This window comes from Medicago truncatula, chromosome 3 (assembly GCF_003473485.1).
Source record: "Medicago truncatula cultivar Jemalong A17 chromosome 3, MtrunA17r5.0-ANR, whole genome shotgun sequence".
Lineage (NCBI taxonomy): Eukaryota > Viridiplantae > Streptophyta > Magnoliopsida > Fabales > Fabaceae > Medicago > Medicago truncatula.
The window spans coordinates 45,581,248-45,596,289 of NC_053044.1; the positions used below are offsets into that span (position 1 = coordinate 45,581,248).

Sequence of the window (15,042 nt, forward strand, 5' to 3'; positions counted from 1 at the left end):
ATATTAAAATAATTTTCTGATTTATTTTTTTGTATAATTTTCAAAATAATATATATTATTAAATTTTTGAAATTTTTTTTTTAAATTAAAATTTTCGTAAAAGAACAAGAAATTAGAAAAAAAAAATTATAATTATAATTTATTTTCAAAAATTTTAAATTTATAACTTTTGAAAATATAATTGTCATTATTTTTGAAAAAATTTTAATATATAATTTTCAAATTAAAAAAATCTATTTTTCAAAAATTTAATTTCACATTTTTTTTTCAAATTTTAATTTTAATAGTTTTTATGTCAAAAAATTAAGTTTTCGAAGTTTTTTTTCAGATTTTTTAAATTAAAAAAATAAATTTTCAGAATTTTATTTTTAGTTTTTTTTAATTACGTGGATTGACACGTGGCGAATAACATGCCAAATCAGACATGAAGTGGGATCAGAGACCTTTTTCAAATAAAATAAATTTACATAAATGTATTTCAAAATTTTTTTTTACATGAACGAAAATTAAAACTGGTCCAAATTATAGGGACGATTATCATATTTAAGCTGCGAATAAATAAGTAAGTATCTATGAGAAACTATTATTAAATAATGCTTGTGTTGAGAGAGTCTTCATATTCATACATACATTGTTGTCCAAATTCCTTCCTTCCAATATGAATCGTGCCTTCACTAAACAGCAGCTTTTTACTTGTTTCGGCAGTCAATCCAGCCTTGAACAACTAATCCGGCATGTTCTGCAAATCATATTATTTTATTAATCTCAACGTAACGTATTTGTCATCAAAATTCAAAACTCATACCCATTCAAACTTTATAAAATATTGATGACAAAGTTGAGCTGAATTGGTATTTATTTTAACTTCCCATTATTTGTCATTCAACGCGCTACTTTTGGGACAAATACAATGTCAATACTTACTTATTCCTCTCTTTATACACAGAAAACAAATCATTATTATTCTTTTGACAGAACATAGAAAACAAGTGTTATTTGATAGATTCTTCGATATAAATACATGTCAACTAACTTCAATATATTTACGTTACTCTTCAACAAAAAAAACCTTTAATCCTTGAATTGATGTTCCAATGAACCAAATTCTTATATAAAAGTAAATAATGACAAATGATAATTTAGAAAACACTTGCTATTATATTTAGAAAAATAAATTATGTTCACTAAATTTTTTAATTAGTGTAGAATTGATTCTTTTGGTTAAAATAGTACTTCATCTATCCCACAAATAATCAACTTATTTTCAAATAAAATTTATCCCAAAATGATTAGAGTACTTTTGTAAAACGTACTATTCAATTTTTTTCTTATATCTCCCCAAGAAAATTTGAAGGCTAATTTGTTCAGGTAAATGAAATACATTTAAAGAATTGACATCTTCCAACATAAATTTTTTCACATGCACCGCCTATGAATCGAGTATTTGATCAAATGATCAAGGAACCCAACTGTATCGGACGAATGGAATATTAGTCCAAGAGAAGTAAGCATTAAGCAATCAAGTAAATTGATTACTCTCATTTTTTATCATAGGTTTCCTCCAGTAAATTGACACTTTATTTTGATAACTCTTCTAGCCATTATTCGGATATTGATTTGTCCTGTTGTGAGTATGTATCTCTTTCCGCGAGAACGAATCGTCGTTGATAAATTTTGCTTATACAAAAAAAGGTAAACCGTTTATGAACATAATACAAGCGCGTCTATATTTCATTTTGGTTTTTGACCAGTGCCACAAAGAATAATGTGTATCCTTTCAAACAAGGATCTAGACCAAACACACGTTAACATTGCTCATGGCCCATGTTAATTGCCGCATTTCTCTGCCTCAATATTCTTGTGAAACAAAACAAAGTGCGACATTTTCTGGCGTATGATAAAGTTTTGACCCAAATAGTAGAAGTATCTTTAATCTTCACACGAAATCTTACAAGAAAGCAAGTTGCATTTGTGCTCACAAGGAAAATGGGAGAATTTTTACTTTGCACCACAAGTCACATGAGGAACAAAAACAATATGCTAGCTACCTATACTTTTCCATGATACAATCTCCAACGTCCCTATAAAAAAATTGCTTAGACCCTCTGTACCATTTCCCTTTCAATTCAAATTCAAAAAGAAAAATGTTTCAATTCAAATTTAAAAAGAAAAGGACACAAACTAATTTCAATTTCAATAAGTATAACAATAAAATCTCCTTTTAATCGTCATAGCTATCTGTGTCTTGTATTTGAACGAATTGTGACACCATGCAAATACTTTGTATATCCGACCAAGCTGAGTTTTCCATCAGATTTTCTGATCCAATCACCCATTAGAGAGTAAGCAGAAGGACCCAAATTCATCTCCTGAAAAAACACAATATCTCGACGTGTTAAGTAGGTTATTTTATGGCGTTTTAGATAAAATTAACACAAATCGAATGTGCAAACCTGTGCCAACTCTTCGACTGAAATGACACGGTTCCCTGCCTCGTCAAAATAATCATAAGCTGTGGTGGCAATTCTTTCCCATTCTGGATGAACTTCCAGCTGGTATACACTGATTGCAGCAGCGCAAAACTCTTCGAAGTCCAATCTTTTATAGGAGAGTGGATCCATCTTATTTCAAGAAACACACATTTCAGATATTTCATATTAGATTTGCATTCAAGAAGAAAAGAAAAATGCTTTTAAGGAAAACAACAAAATGTATAATAGTTCACGTAATGATAAAATCCAAATATGATCATATACTGATACCATCTGAACATTTTTAAAATATAAACAAATTATAGTTACTTCCAACCACCTGTTTTCACTAAATACCTCTGTCAAGAAAATGAGCAAGACTTAAAGGTTACAACATTTAATTCATCACAGTGGCCCCTTATATCATCCAACTTCATTTAAGTTTATCATATGAATCAATCAAGACATGGTACATGATAGGTTTGGAGCAAATGGATGAAGTTTGAAGAAATATAAATACATATATGATATATATCACAAAACAAATACGACTTACCAAATTTAGAATGTCAGGGACCCTTGCCTCCTTCATGGCGTCAGTTGCATTTTTCATGAGAGCCTGAATTTATTATAATTTCAGTTTAGAGATTATGGTTGTTTGTTTAAGAACACGTCTTAATGTCATAGAAGGAATACATTCGCAAAAAAATCGTGCACTTACAACTCTGAAATTCTCAAGTGAAATGCAACCATCTTTAGGTTCCAAGAGGCTAAATTGTGCTCTGAGGTAGGTAACCTCGTCCACCGGCAATGCTTTTGAGAGAGCCTGCATAGATACAGAGAAAATTGAAAACATAAAACATCACTCTTCTTTCATTGTCCACAGACCTCACAAAGGGAAAAGGAGGGGAGGATAAAAATGCATTTGTAATAATGGTAGCATAACAGGTGACTACCTTCAGTGCCGCACGTTTCAATGGCGAGGCGCGCACATATGACTTGACTAACTTGTAAATCAAAATATCTAAAGGAACGACATTTTTTTCATCTCTCAACCATGGGTGAGCTGCAAATATGGAGGCAATTTAATATTACAAATCACGGAATAAGATTTAGGAGTGTTTGTGTGTGAGAGAATTCAATACAAACAATTAACCATTAAGTTAGGCATGGTCTGAGCAAAATATTCAAATGAAACATACATAAAGCTTGAGCAGCAGTCATCCTTTTCCTGTGGTCCTTGTTCAAAAGTCTCTTCACGAAGTCTTTAGCTTCCGGTGAAATTGATGGCCAAGGTGAATCATCAAAGTTAGGATTTGCTCGTAACACAGACCGGAAAATTCCTGATTCTGTCCGTGCCCAAAACGGTCTACTTCCACATAACAATATGTACGATATAACTCCAACACTCCACAAGTCTGCTTCAACGCTGTAAGATCTATGGAGCACTTCAGGTGCAACATAGTAGGCACTACCAACAATATCATTGAGGCGCTGCTCTGCATGTTTATAAGAAGTCAGTGCTATCAGTGCAAAAATCAATAGGAGAACAGAAATGTTCATAAAGCAGAATGAATGATATATAGGAGTACTTATTTTGAACAGTGGAGGGAGTCCTAAACCTAGAACTAATGCATTCCTGAGATTCATCTAAGCCTATAAATTAGTGAAAATCGTTTGACAAGCAAATCGATGTAGGCCTGTAGGGCTTTGTAGGGTGGGATTGAGAAGAAAATATAGAGAAATCTTACATTTATTTTTATGGTGTGTTTTTTTAGAGATTGATAAATTAATGTTTATAATTACTAATTTTAAGAGTATTATAGCAACATAGATTGGATTCGAAGAATTTATATAAACCCTCCAAACTCCTCCAATAAAATTTTTTAGTTACTTTCTTTTGGGAGGATTTTGTAGTATAAAGAAAAATAAACCCCTCAAAGTCCTCCTCCAAAAGTTTCAATTTCTTCCACTTCTTCTTTCCTTTTTTTCAAAGCCCTCCCTTCCAAACTCACCCTTAGATTTATCTGTCCATCACAAAACTAATGACTGATGAATTGTAATATGGTAAAATATCACAGTTCCTAAAATGTACTGTGTAGGTATCCCACAAAATAAGGAACTGTCAGACCATATTGCACAAAACATGTGCTATTTTATTCCTCGGTTATTCTACGAAAAATTGAATGTGAGAACTGAGAATTCTACCATGCAAGTGCATAATATACTAGAGCTGAAACTAGGAAGAAACTTAAATACATGAAAGTTAGGTTGTTTCGATCACATTACCTGGTCTAACAAAATCAGATAGACCAAAATCAATAACTTTCAGAACAGCATCCTCATCTTTTGAGACAAAAAGAAAATTCTGCAAAATAGGCAAAACATTTAGGGTTACAAGTTTATAGATTAGAGAAGTAATTATACAAACAAAATAATTCCTTGTTCACTGAAAGGCGTGGCCAAGTAATGTAAGTAGTTCAAACTTCACAATGCCGTACCTCTGGTTTTAGATCGCGATGAACAACTCCCTGGAGATGACAAAAGGCAACTACATTCAGAATTTGTAGAAGAATAACTTTGGCGTCTTCCTCTGTGTATCTTCCACCTCTTCATTAAATAATTAACATCAAAAGAATCCAATTACCATCATGTTATTTAAAAACCGAACTTCTGCAAGAAAAGTAAACAAAGTAACAGATAGCATAAATAAAAAAACAATCTTTCAGTTTTACCTATCTAGAATTCTGTCCAGTAATTCTCCACCCTCGCACAACCTGACAAGAAGAATATCTCATTAATTCGACATAAATTACTGATTTAACAGTTGTATGTACTACCCAGCTGCAAAATCGGTTCATGTTGTGAACAATATTGAAAACATGTACTTATGATGAAGTCCTTTACACCCAATAACTTCATGAGAACACAAATCAACCGGTTGATAATGAATAAAATCCTATCAAGACTGAAAGCAATTTTCAGATATAGTTGTTTCTATACATACTCCATCACAATGTAGACGTTATTCACATCCTCAAATGCATCATAAAACTTGACCAAATTCCTATGTCCAGATAAGGCCTTCAACATTTTCACCTCTCTCCTCACATCTTCAATTGCTATTGCTGAAGTCATCTGCCATATGAAAATCAGTTAATCGCAATAAACATCACAAAGCAAAAATTACAGTGTGAGATCGGAAAGCAAAAAAAATTAAATCATATATCAATTCATGTTGATATATGTCATAAAAAAAATAAAGCAACAAACAACCACAACATAACAATAAGTAATTCCCCCACCCTAAATTAAAATTTACTCTCAGACACCAATTTGATTGTTTAGAGAATAATGAAAAGTTGCAGGAGTATAGAGTAAGCTTTAGTTCAAGCTCGTCCTAGAAACGTCACCCATCAGAGCCCAAGTAGCTAAAGTAAAAGTTCTAAATTGTCTGATTCAATGTACAATTCTTGTAATGTTCATCAATAAGAAAGGTGTTGTTTGTTCCCTTTCTCCGTGATCTCAATTTTCCTCTCATTCTTTTCTTATTAAGCATATATGCTACACTCCAATTCAGTTCATAATGGAGTTGAAAAACAATTGTAAATCCGAGGTTGGTTATATGCGGTTTTTACTAAACACCAATATGTTTACCAATGATCTAACCAGAAGCCTAAAACAGCTTTTGTCAAACAAACGATTTCACTGCACAAACAAAACGGTTTCGCCCATCCATGTGTTTTGGCAACAAAGGGATAATGAGCGCCACTACACAAACAAAGGAGCCTGTACCGGTTGAACCACTACTAATTGGGCACAAATAGAACCAAAAATGCAATGATTTGCCCTTAGCTATAGAGGTTGCAACTTCACATTTTTCTTAATTGTCTCATGCCATATAACAATTTTTGCCACCCAGTGCTACAAAGCTCCCACCACAGCATGATCTAGGGAAGGGTTGGACCCTTTGGAGGTGTACTGTAAGCAACCTAACCTTGCATTTGTAAAGTATATATGCAGAAACCCAATTTTAAGAGCCATGATTTTCTACTTCTAGTCTCATACTAACAACTCCGACTATTTTGCTACCCTAATCTCAACAATTTATTGCGATGCTCCCAAGAAATCAACCAGAGATAAAGAACCGGTTCAGCCAAATGTAGGTGTTATCTGGCATGATTAATCCTGCAATGTTTGGCTTTCCATACTTTTAAATTTTATTGGAAAAACAGGTTTTCAAGCATTTTCCTTTCTCGTACTAGCATCTACGTAGATCATGGCAGATAATGGAGTGTGGCGGCTAACTCCCAAAACACTATAGTGGTATGGCGGGTAGCAGTATGGCCGTTACGTTGAAGTTTAATGAAACAGTACAAGAAATATATACCATACACATACAAACGCTAAAAAATAGAGAAAGTTAACGCAAAATTAAAGACATATTCATAGTTAATAATCAAAATTTATTGTTACCAACATTCAAACCAATTTGAATCGATTAAGTTTCAAGGTAAAATGACCACCAAGTTCGAAAGCAAAAAAGCGGAGGCACTGACTATAATTTGGCGGCATGTTCGGATTTTCGCGGGAGCTTCATTGTAACGGTAACTACGCAACTGTTCGGCTGCTACTGCCGCTACTAAAAATGTAACGCATTGGAGTTTCTCGTTTAGCGCCTATATGGTACGCAACACCACAATAGTAGCAGCCACTATGGAAAACGACATCTTACATCACCAATAAATCCATTTCAAACTTCAATGCAAAACTACTACCTTACCAAATTCCGTAACGCGTTAATGGTATTGGTATGATATCCATTCCGAATATATCGACTAAACTCGAAACAAATTCAAATTCAGCATCATAGTTTTCCAAAGAGTGCTTAACCGCTAAATTGAGCTTCCAAATTCAAAAAGTAAAATGGAAAACACTATTCACATATTACATTTCCCACTACAATATGATCACAAAATTCAAATCAATTAGAAAAATACTCAGAAAAGTCAACAATTGATCCTAAATTGACCAAGAGTACTAAACACGCATAAAATTATCTTAACAATTGACCTTCAAATTTTAAAGCAATCATAATCATAATCATATAATCAAAAACAAATAAACAATATAGTATGATCTTAATTTTCACCTTAGCTTTGGTAATGATTTTGACAGCTACTGAAATTCCCTTAAGTTCACCTTTCTTCCCTTTAGCCCAACAAGTATGACCAAAATGCCCTCGACCAACTTCCTTCCCAAGCTCAAATTTCGCCCCAAAATTCTTCCCATACCCAAAACTCTTATCCAACGTTCTCTCTCCACCACCACCACCTTCTCCATGCTCCTCCGGTATAGGTCCATCTTTCGGTTTCATCTTCCGGTAAAGGTCCATTATAGGCTTCGCTGGTGACGGTGGAGGAAGTGGCCACCTGAATTTCCTCCCCGGAGTCTTCGTCGCCGGCGACGGCATCACACCTGCCGGAAGAGGACTATTGAAAGGACTTGTGGAGAAAGAGGTTGCCGGAGTTTGTCTTCCCGGAGTAGCATCACTGACGCCGGAAACAGGTTGAGAAACCGAAAGCGGTGATGGTGTGTGGTGCGGTGGTGGTTTGTGGTGGTGATCGGTGGCGACGGTTTCGTTGTCGACTGCGATGCTTTTGCTGCAGCAATGACCCATGGTTAGGTAGCGTAGGTCGGCGGTAGTGGATTGTTATCGGTGGTAGTCAAATAGAGAGAAGAAATGTCGCCGGAGAAATTGAGAGAGAAGAGAAAATAGTGTAGAGAGAGAAAGAGAAAGTAGTAGCAGAAGAAAAAAATTATTAAGACAGAACGCAAATAAATGAGTTAAATTTTTATGAAGTTGTAAGAGAGAGAGAGAGAGACTTGTTTTTTTGACACAGTCCAACTGTATTCATTTATGTGTGAAACTAAATTGCTTCCTACGTTAGTTGGTTGGCTCTTTTTGTCTACTTGCAAAACTGTATATACTAATTTATCTAGTTAAAATGTTGATAAAAAAATTCTTTAAAAAAATTATTTATCATCTTATTCAAGTGTTATCGGGTCTTTTTTTATTTGAAGTGTTATCAAGGCTACATTCTTTAGATCTTTTATGCAATTTAGTATATCTGAATTTGGATTTTAAATGTTTTTATTCTACATGTTATTTTGTTAATGTATCTTACTTTAATTTATTGGTTTGATTTATTCTTTATAGCATATCATTTTTTTTATTTTTTTTACAAAATAATGTGTCTTTTCCATAATAGAAAATTTAGATATGGGAGGTACGCCTCATACATACAGCATAGAATCTCTTATCTTATTGTGAGTGTAAACGTAATATTCAATTATTTGCACTGACAATAATTGTTGAAATTATGTTGCGTAATATTTGTATAATTTACAAATGATCTCGAATTTTAGAAATCAAACGATTTTGTTTGATATTTTTTTTTATGAAATACTTCATTTCATTTTTAAATAAAGGTGCAATACAAATAATATATGTACATAAAATGGATGAGGTTCAATTAAATAAAGAATATTTTGTAAAAAATAAAATAAAAATTATAGAAAATTTTGCAAGTTATTTTTGGTTGTTTGATAAAGAGATTTTGTAGGATTATTGGAATTTATAATTTGCTTATCTCCGAATAAACTTCACTAAAATTAGTCAACAAAAATTAATTAAAAATTATAAACAAAGATAAAAGAATATTTAATTATTATTATAATATATAATTAAAAACTGAAAATGTGTATGGCAGGTAAATTCATATTTGAAAAATTCACCAGATTCATTGAATAGTAATGTATAAAAATACGAATGAAAAAAATTAATACTCAAAAATTAGAAGGACAGAATATGAGTTATTTATTTTTTCTTTAAAAAAAATGAATTAGTTATTTTTTTTTGGAGGAAATTAGTTTTTTTGCTACAGTATGAATTTGTTTTGAAATAACCTAATAGTGTGTTTGGGTGGGGGAATATTTTGAGGTGATGTAATGTTTTGAGGGAATTCAATTATCTTTAAGTGGATTCAAAGAGTAGAATTCACCTCAAAGTAATTGAATTCCCTAAAAAGATTACATTCCCCATCCAAACACATTCTAAGATTAATCAAATTTGGAAAATTGTACGGGCTTGGAAACAATGATTATTTAATTATGATTTTGTTGTCAAAAAAGCTAATGAGATAAAAACATAGTATTACCTTGGAAGACAGAGGAATATTCGAGGATTTTGCCAAGAAAAGAAAACCACATTTCTCAAGATCAACTTTATTGTCTTTTGGCTGAAACTATTGGTATTTGATCAAGGAATGGCATCACATTAACAATTTTGTGGTATACTTTTCTGAATAATGTGGTCTTTTTTTTTTCCCTTTTTCGGTCTAGTTACGGTTTTTTCTTTTCCTCTTTGAATAATGCCACATGCATTGAAATTTGAGTTTGGTGTTGTTGAACTACATTAATTGCAATAGCAGAAGGGGCAAGGCACTTGGATACAACTTTCTTTTGGGTTACGGTTCAAGCAAATTAAAAACTGAAATTTTGATAAAATTAACGCACCAAAATTAGTAGTTTAATGCCATGAAATTCCTTTTTGAGAGAATGCCATGAAATTCCTGCAAACCATTTGTTATAAGTTTAGATTAAATACTACACCGTGAGTATAATTCAAATTATATATAAAAGTATGTGCTGCTCTCTTTCCTTTTACTGAAAAAGTTTGTGCTACCATATTATATAATTCTGTAGTGTTGCAAATGGTTTCCGTGTGCTTACTTTTTCTATCTCTACTATATGGTCTAAGGGTTGACGAGACAAGTAGTAGTATTAAAAAAAGAGAAAAATACGATACTACGTATGAATTTATGACCATGCATCTACGTTGACTGAAACAAATCGCCGAATTACGTTGTCATCTTATCATCATCGGACTTTATGCATTTTTTGTGCATTTCTTTTATATTTTGGTTACAATGGCAAAGAAAACAAAAAAAACAAGAAAAACAAAAAGAAGAACCTAAGATCTCAAAGTTCCAGTAGCATCATTCCTCAGCAAGGGAAGCAGGTCATTTGGGGGAGACGGGTGAAGAACAAAACCATCATCTAAAGAGGCTCCTCGCTTATCTAGAAAAGTTGCGCATTGATTGCCTACAGGGAGCGTGTGCTAGAGCGCATAGTTGGCTTGGGCATGAAGCACTTTTATTTCGTGGATGTGAATCGTGTGAACATGGAACCTTGAGGTGTTGCCAACAATAAGGTTGATAGAGAGGAGAGAGTTTGAATAACAAACCAACTCAGCGATACCCATCTATCTTGCCATGGAGAGTCCATTAAAAATTGATGTCAGCTCGACTTGAGAACCCTACTAGATTAAGCATGTGTTGTTACGTATAATGCCACCAAAAACTACTCAAGTCGAGCTGCCAATACAACTCCCATCAACTTTGAGGATTGCACAATCAAAATTATTGTTATTCCACCTGATATGCCTTTCGAGAGGTACAACTGGATTGGAAGGGGAGAAGCTTAACCCCTGATATCTTCCGCTAAATTCTTGATGTTCAATGTCAGTTGGTTAAGAGTCATTCAAACACATTGAATTGCGGCATCTCCAAGTCCACCACAAACCTACTAAGAAAGTGATAGCATTAGATTCCTTCGTTCCATCCTTTAGCCAACCCACCACACAATCATAGGCAAGGAAGGAAGGATCGGTGTAGCCTAAGTGAAGCCAAATGGTCCTCGAAATCATGTAGTCATGAATGCAGTGGAAAAGGGTATCTTCGTGCACTCCACAGCGAGAGCAAATCGATGAAGGAGCAATATTTCTATGGTGAAGTAGAGATAGAGTGGGGACAACATTGTGACAAGCTAGCCAAAATGAGAGACTTGTATTTTTTCGAGATTTTAAGTCTCCAAATCCAAGACCAGGAGAGAGGCGAGTTGGTGACGGTGTCTGTTCCGGGAATATATAGGAGCCAGTTTAACCGCTTTTGGTGGAATATACTCCATTCTTGTTGAGCGGTCAAAGAAAAGCATCTTTTATTGCATCATTGAATCTGACGTTGGCGTTATTGATGAAATTCACTACTGCTTGAGGAAGAGGGGTGTGCAGAGATATAGATCGCTGCCTATTAATGGTGAGAACATCTTTGACTGTGAGATGGATTTCATGGATGTCGATTACAAGGACCTGAGATCCGAGAAAACCAAAATCAATCCAACAATTGGACCAAAACGAAGAAGAACCAAATATGTATTTCTCTTTTTAAAATCTATTGAATTTTCCCTTTATTTATTTTTACAATACACACACACACACACGTGAGTTAGACTTCGAGAAATCACTTTAGCCGAGTAAACATACTTATAGAGATATTTACATATCATTTATCAAATAGATCCTCACATCGATAGTGAGAGTTGGACTCACGACTTTGCATATAAGTCATTCCTTATCAACTATACCAATACTCATTCATTTGCATATAAGTCACATCGAAAATTGAGAAGCTCATGTGTAAAATGTCGTGAGGGTCGAAAGACTTTCAATTCTCCTTTAAACCTTATGAAGGGAGATCGTGTGGTATCTCAAATATATGGGACACAATTGTGTTTGTTGCGAAATATTTCTATAATATGAATAACACATTAATTGTATCAGGTATATTTGCAACCCACATCAATCATTATGATTTGTAGGAAAATATATTTTTATGGCAACAATTATATGATAGGGTAGTAGGTGATTCTCGTATGACTTGATGTGTATGTGGAGGTTTTAACGTAGATAGATATGATATGGAAGCAAGTGGATAGTTGATTATTCTAGAAAGGGTGGCATGAGAATTTTTATAGCGTGGGAGTGAGAAAGCTTGTAAAACTCATTAAGTTCATTGGGACAAAATGTGTTTACCTAAAGAGAAAGGTGGTTGAGTGTGAGAAATTCAAGAGCTTTTAGTTTTGATCTCTTAGAAAAGTGGTGTTGGAGGTTAATAAGGAGAGAAGATGAATATCTTTAGAATAAAAACTTTGTAAATAAATGGGATGGTAAATATGGAAGGAAGTAGAGATTCGTTGTGGGGGAGAGACATTTGTAGCATCGATAAAAGTGATAAGGGGAGTTGAGATAGTCGGCTGAGAATGTAATATTCCATTTGTGTGAGGAGTTATGTATTATGAATGAAACATTTAAACATATTAACATCTAAGTTATGGTCAGATGTTTTGTCTTGGCTTGGTTTGTTGAACAGCAACATCAGTCATGTTACACAGTTTATAGATTTAGTTTCTCATGGGAAAAAAAACAATGGAGCTTCTTCATTTGATGCAAATGGCTTGCTTGTTGATTATTTGGTGGCAACATAATCAAATTGTTTTAAAGTGTGCATGATTACATTCTCAAGTTGAATTCATGATTGTTAGGAGATCCAAGAATGACATAGCATCTAAGTTATTCATAATCTAAATGAACGAAGAGGATTTTCAAGATCAAGATGGAGTTGATCAAGCTGAATCAAAGATGCAATTTTCTCTGGGTCAATGAAAGTCAGAGGAAAAAGATAAAATGTCATATGGATCAAACGTTGCTTTAGAAGATTCGCTCTGAAGGAAATTAAAGCAATCATATAAATGACATAAACCTTAAGAGATCATAATCATCGTCTGGTCTACATAATTCGTTTAGACAATCCAACAAGAAGGAATCAAAGTTAACCTTTTTAATAACTATGATCCTCTGAGTATGCTCCAACAAAACATCAAGTAGACTTTGTTCGAGAGTTTGGAGGGGAGGGGAGGGGAAGAGAGAGCTATGAAGGGTGATAAATATATAGAAAAATGAAAAATCTTTAACATTTTTCAAAAGAGCAATTTTTTAGAGAATGCTAAACTAATGTTTATGATTAATATATTTTTAATTTTAATAATATTATAATAATGTATATTGAATTTGAAAAATTCATACAAAGCTCGTAAAACCCCCCAAAATCCTATTCAATATAAATTTTGAGTTTCCATGTGTAGAGTTTTGTATTATGAATAAAAACTCAACCTCAAAAACCCGCTTCTCCCACTGTCTTATATTTCTTCCACTTCCTCATTTCCTTCAAAACTCTCAAACAAAACCTTAGAGTATTAAAAAAAAAAAAAACCTTCTACAAATATTTTGAAGTATAACGACGAGGCTCTCTCTTTCACTCTCAACATAAGATGAAGTACATCTATCAAATAAATGGATATCTTTTGACTTATTAATTTTTAACAAATAAACTTACTGTTGTAGCTTAATATATATCATTGAGGTAGCTAATTTAAAAACATACTAAATTATTCGTGTTTTTTTATTTTTTTATTTTTTTTTATTTTTTTTTATAGCCAAAACTACCCCAATAACATGCATGGCTTTGCCCCTATTTCTCAAAACCATTTTCACCACGAGAAAATACCAAAGAGTAATACAATGACATACATAGAATATGTGTCTAATGTAACCTTTTCAATCCCATACAATCAATGAAGAACAATTTGCTCCGATTCAATTTTTTATGAATATTATTTATGAGAAAAAGTTTAGATTAGTCGAGTAACAGGAGCTCATGAGGGGCAGCGCAAGTCTCAAGACTCAAAGCACGTTTGCTATTGAAATAATTACATAAACGAGAAAAGTAACATGTAAGATTGTTTAAAAAATATATAAATACAACATATTTGGTTTGACGATGATGTAAAATCGATACTTAAACCAATAATAATCGAGTTTGTTCGGTTTAATTCAGTTTTGGGATAAAACAATATCTAAATCTCATGAAACTTGTGTTGTGGTTAAACATAACTCAATAAAAAAACAGTCTCATGCACTTTCATCTTGGATTTGACAGAAATCACGTTGGCAGAGATGCTATGTAACAAAATGAAAATCACATTCATTTTCAACGAATATATATATTTGGGGTTATGTGTTTCTCCATTTCTTCAATTTGGAGAGATAAAAACACATAAAATCTTGAAAAAAAGTAAAATATAATTAATGATGGTGGGATCCACTTAGTGGTAGGACCCACCATCTATTTTTTATGTTTATCTCTCTCCAACTTGCAAAACTCCATTTATTTTGTCAAATGGAGAGGATCTTCACCCATATATTTAGGGTGAAGATCTTCTCCATTTGGTAAAATAAATGGAGTTTTGCAAGTTGGAGAGAGAAAGACACAAAAAATAGATTGTGGGTCCTACCACTAAGTGGGTCCCACCATCATTAATTATATTTTACTTTTTTTCAAGATTTTATGTGTTTTTATCTCTCCAAATTGAAGAAATGGAGAAACACATAAATGAAGAGGATCTTAACCCATATATTTAAATACTATTGAAATAACTACATAAACTACAATGAGAAAAATAACATGTATGTTTTTTTAGAGCAATGCTATACACTGCGAATGAATAATTTGTGAAATCTCATGAAACTTGTGTTGGGGTTAAGCATGACTCAATGACAAAACCGTTTTATTCATTTTAATTCCAGATTTGACGGGAATCAATCACGTTGGTA

General features: G+C 33.1%; 1 protein-coding gene across 1 annotated transcript; it reads right to left on the minus strand.

Annotated features, from left to right (window-relative positions):
• Nucleotides 1-1,893: 1,893 nt before the first annotated feature.
• On the minus strand, nucleotides 1,894-8,321 carry LOC11430810 (CDPK-related kinase 4). Its single transcript, XM_003602280.4, has 11 exons — nucleotides 7,624-8,321; nucleotides 5,479-5,609; nucleotides 5,207-5,248; nucleotides 4,973-5,081; nucleotides 4,761-4,839; nucleotides 3,674-3,970; nucleotides 3,428-3,537; nucleotides 3,193-3,297; nucleotides 3,028-3,090; nucleotides 2,454-2,621; nucleotides 1,894-2,369 (listed from the first exon to the last, which is right to left on the minus strand). Exons 1-11 carry the CDS (start codon nucleotides 8,149-8,151, stop codon nucleotides 2,235-2,237), a joined length of 1,767 nt encoding a protein of 588 aa, XP_003602328.1. The 5' UTR covers nucleotides 8,152-8,321; the 3' UTR covers nucleotides 1,894-2,234.
• Nucleotides 8,322-15,042: the final 6,721 nt, after the last annotated feature.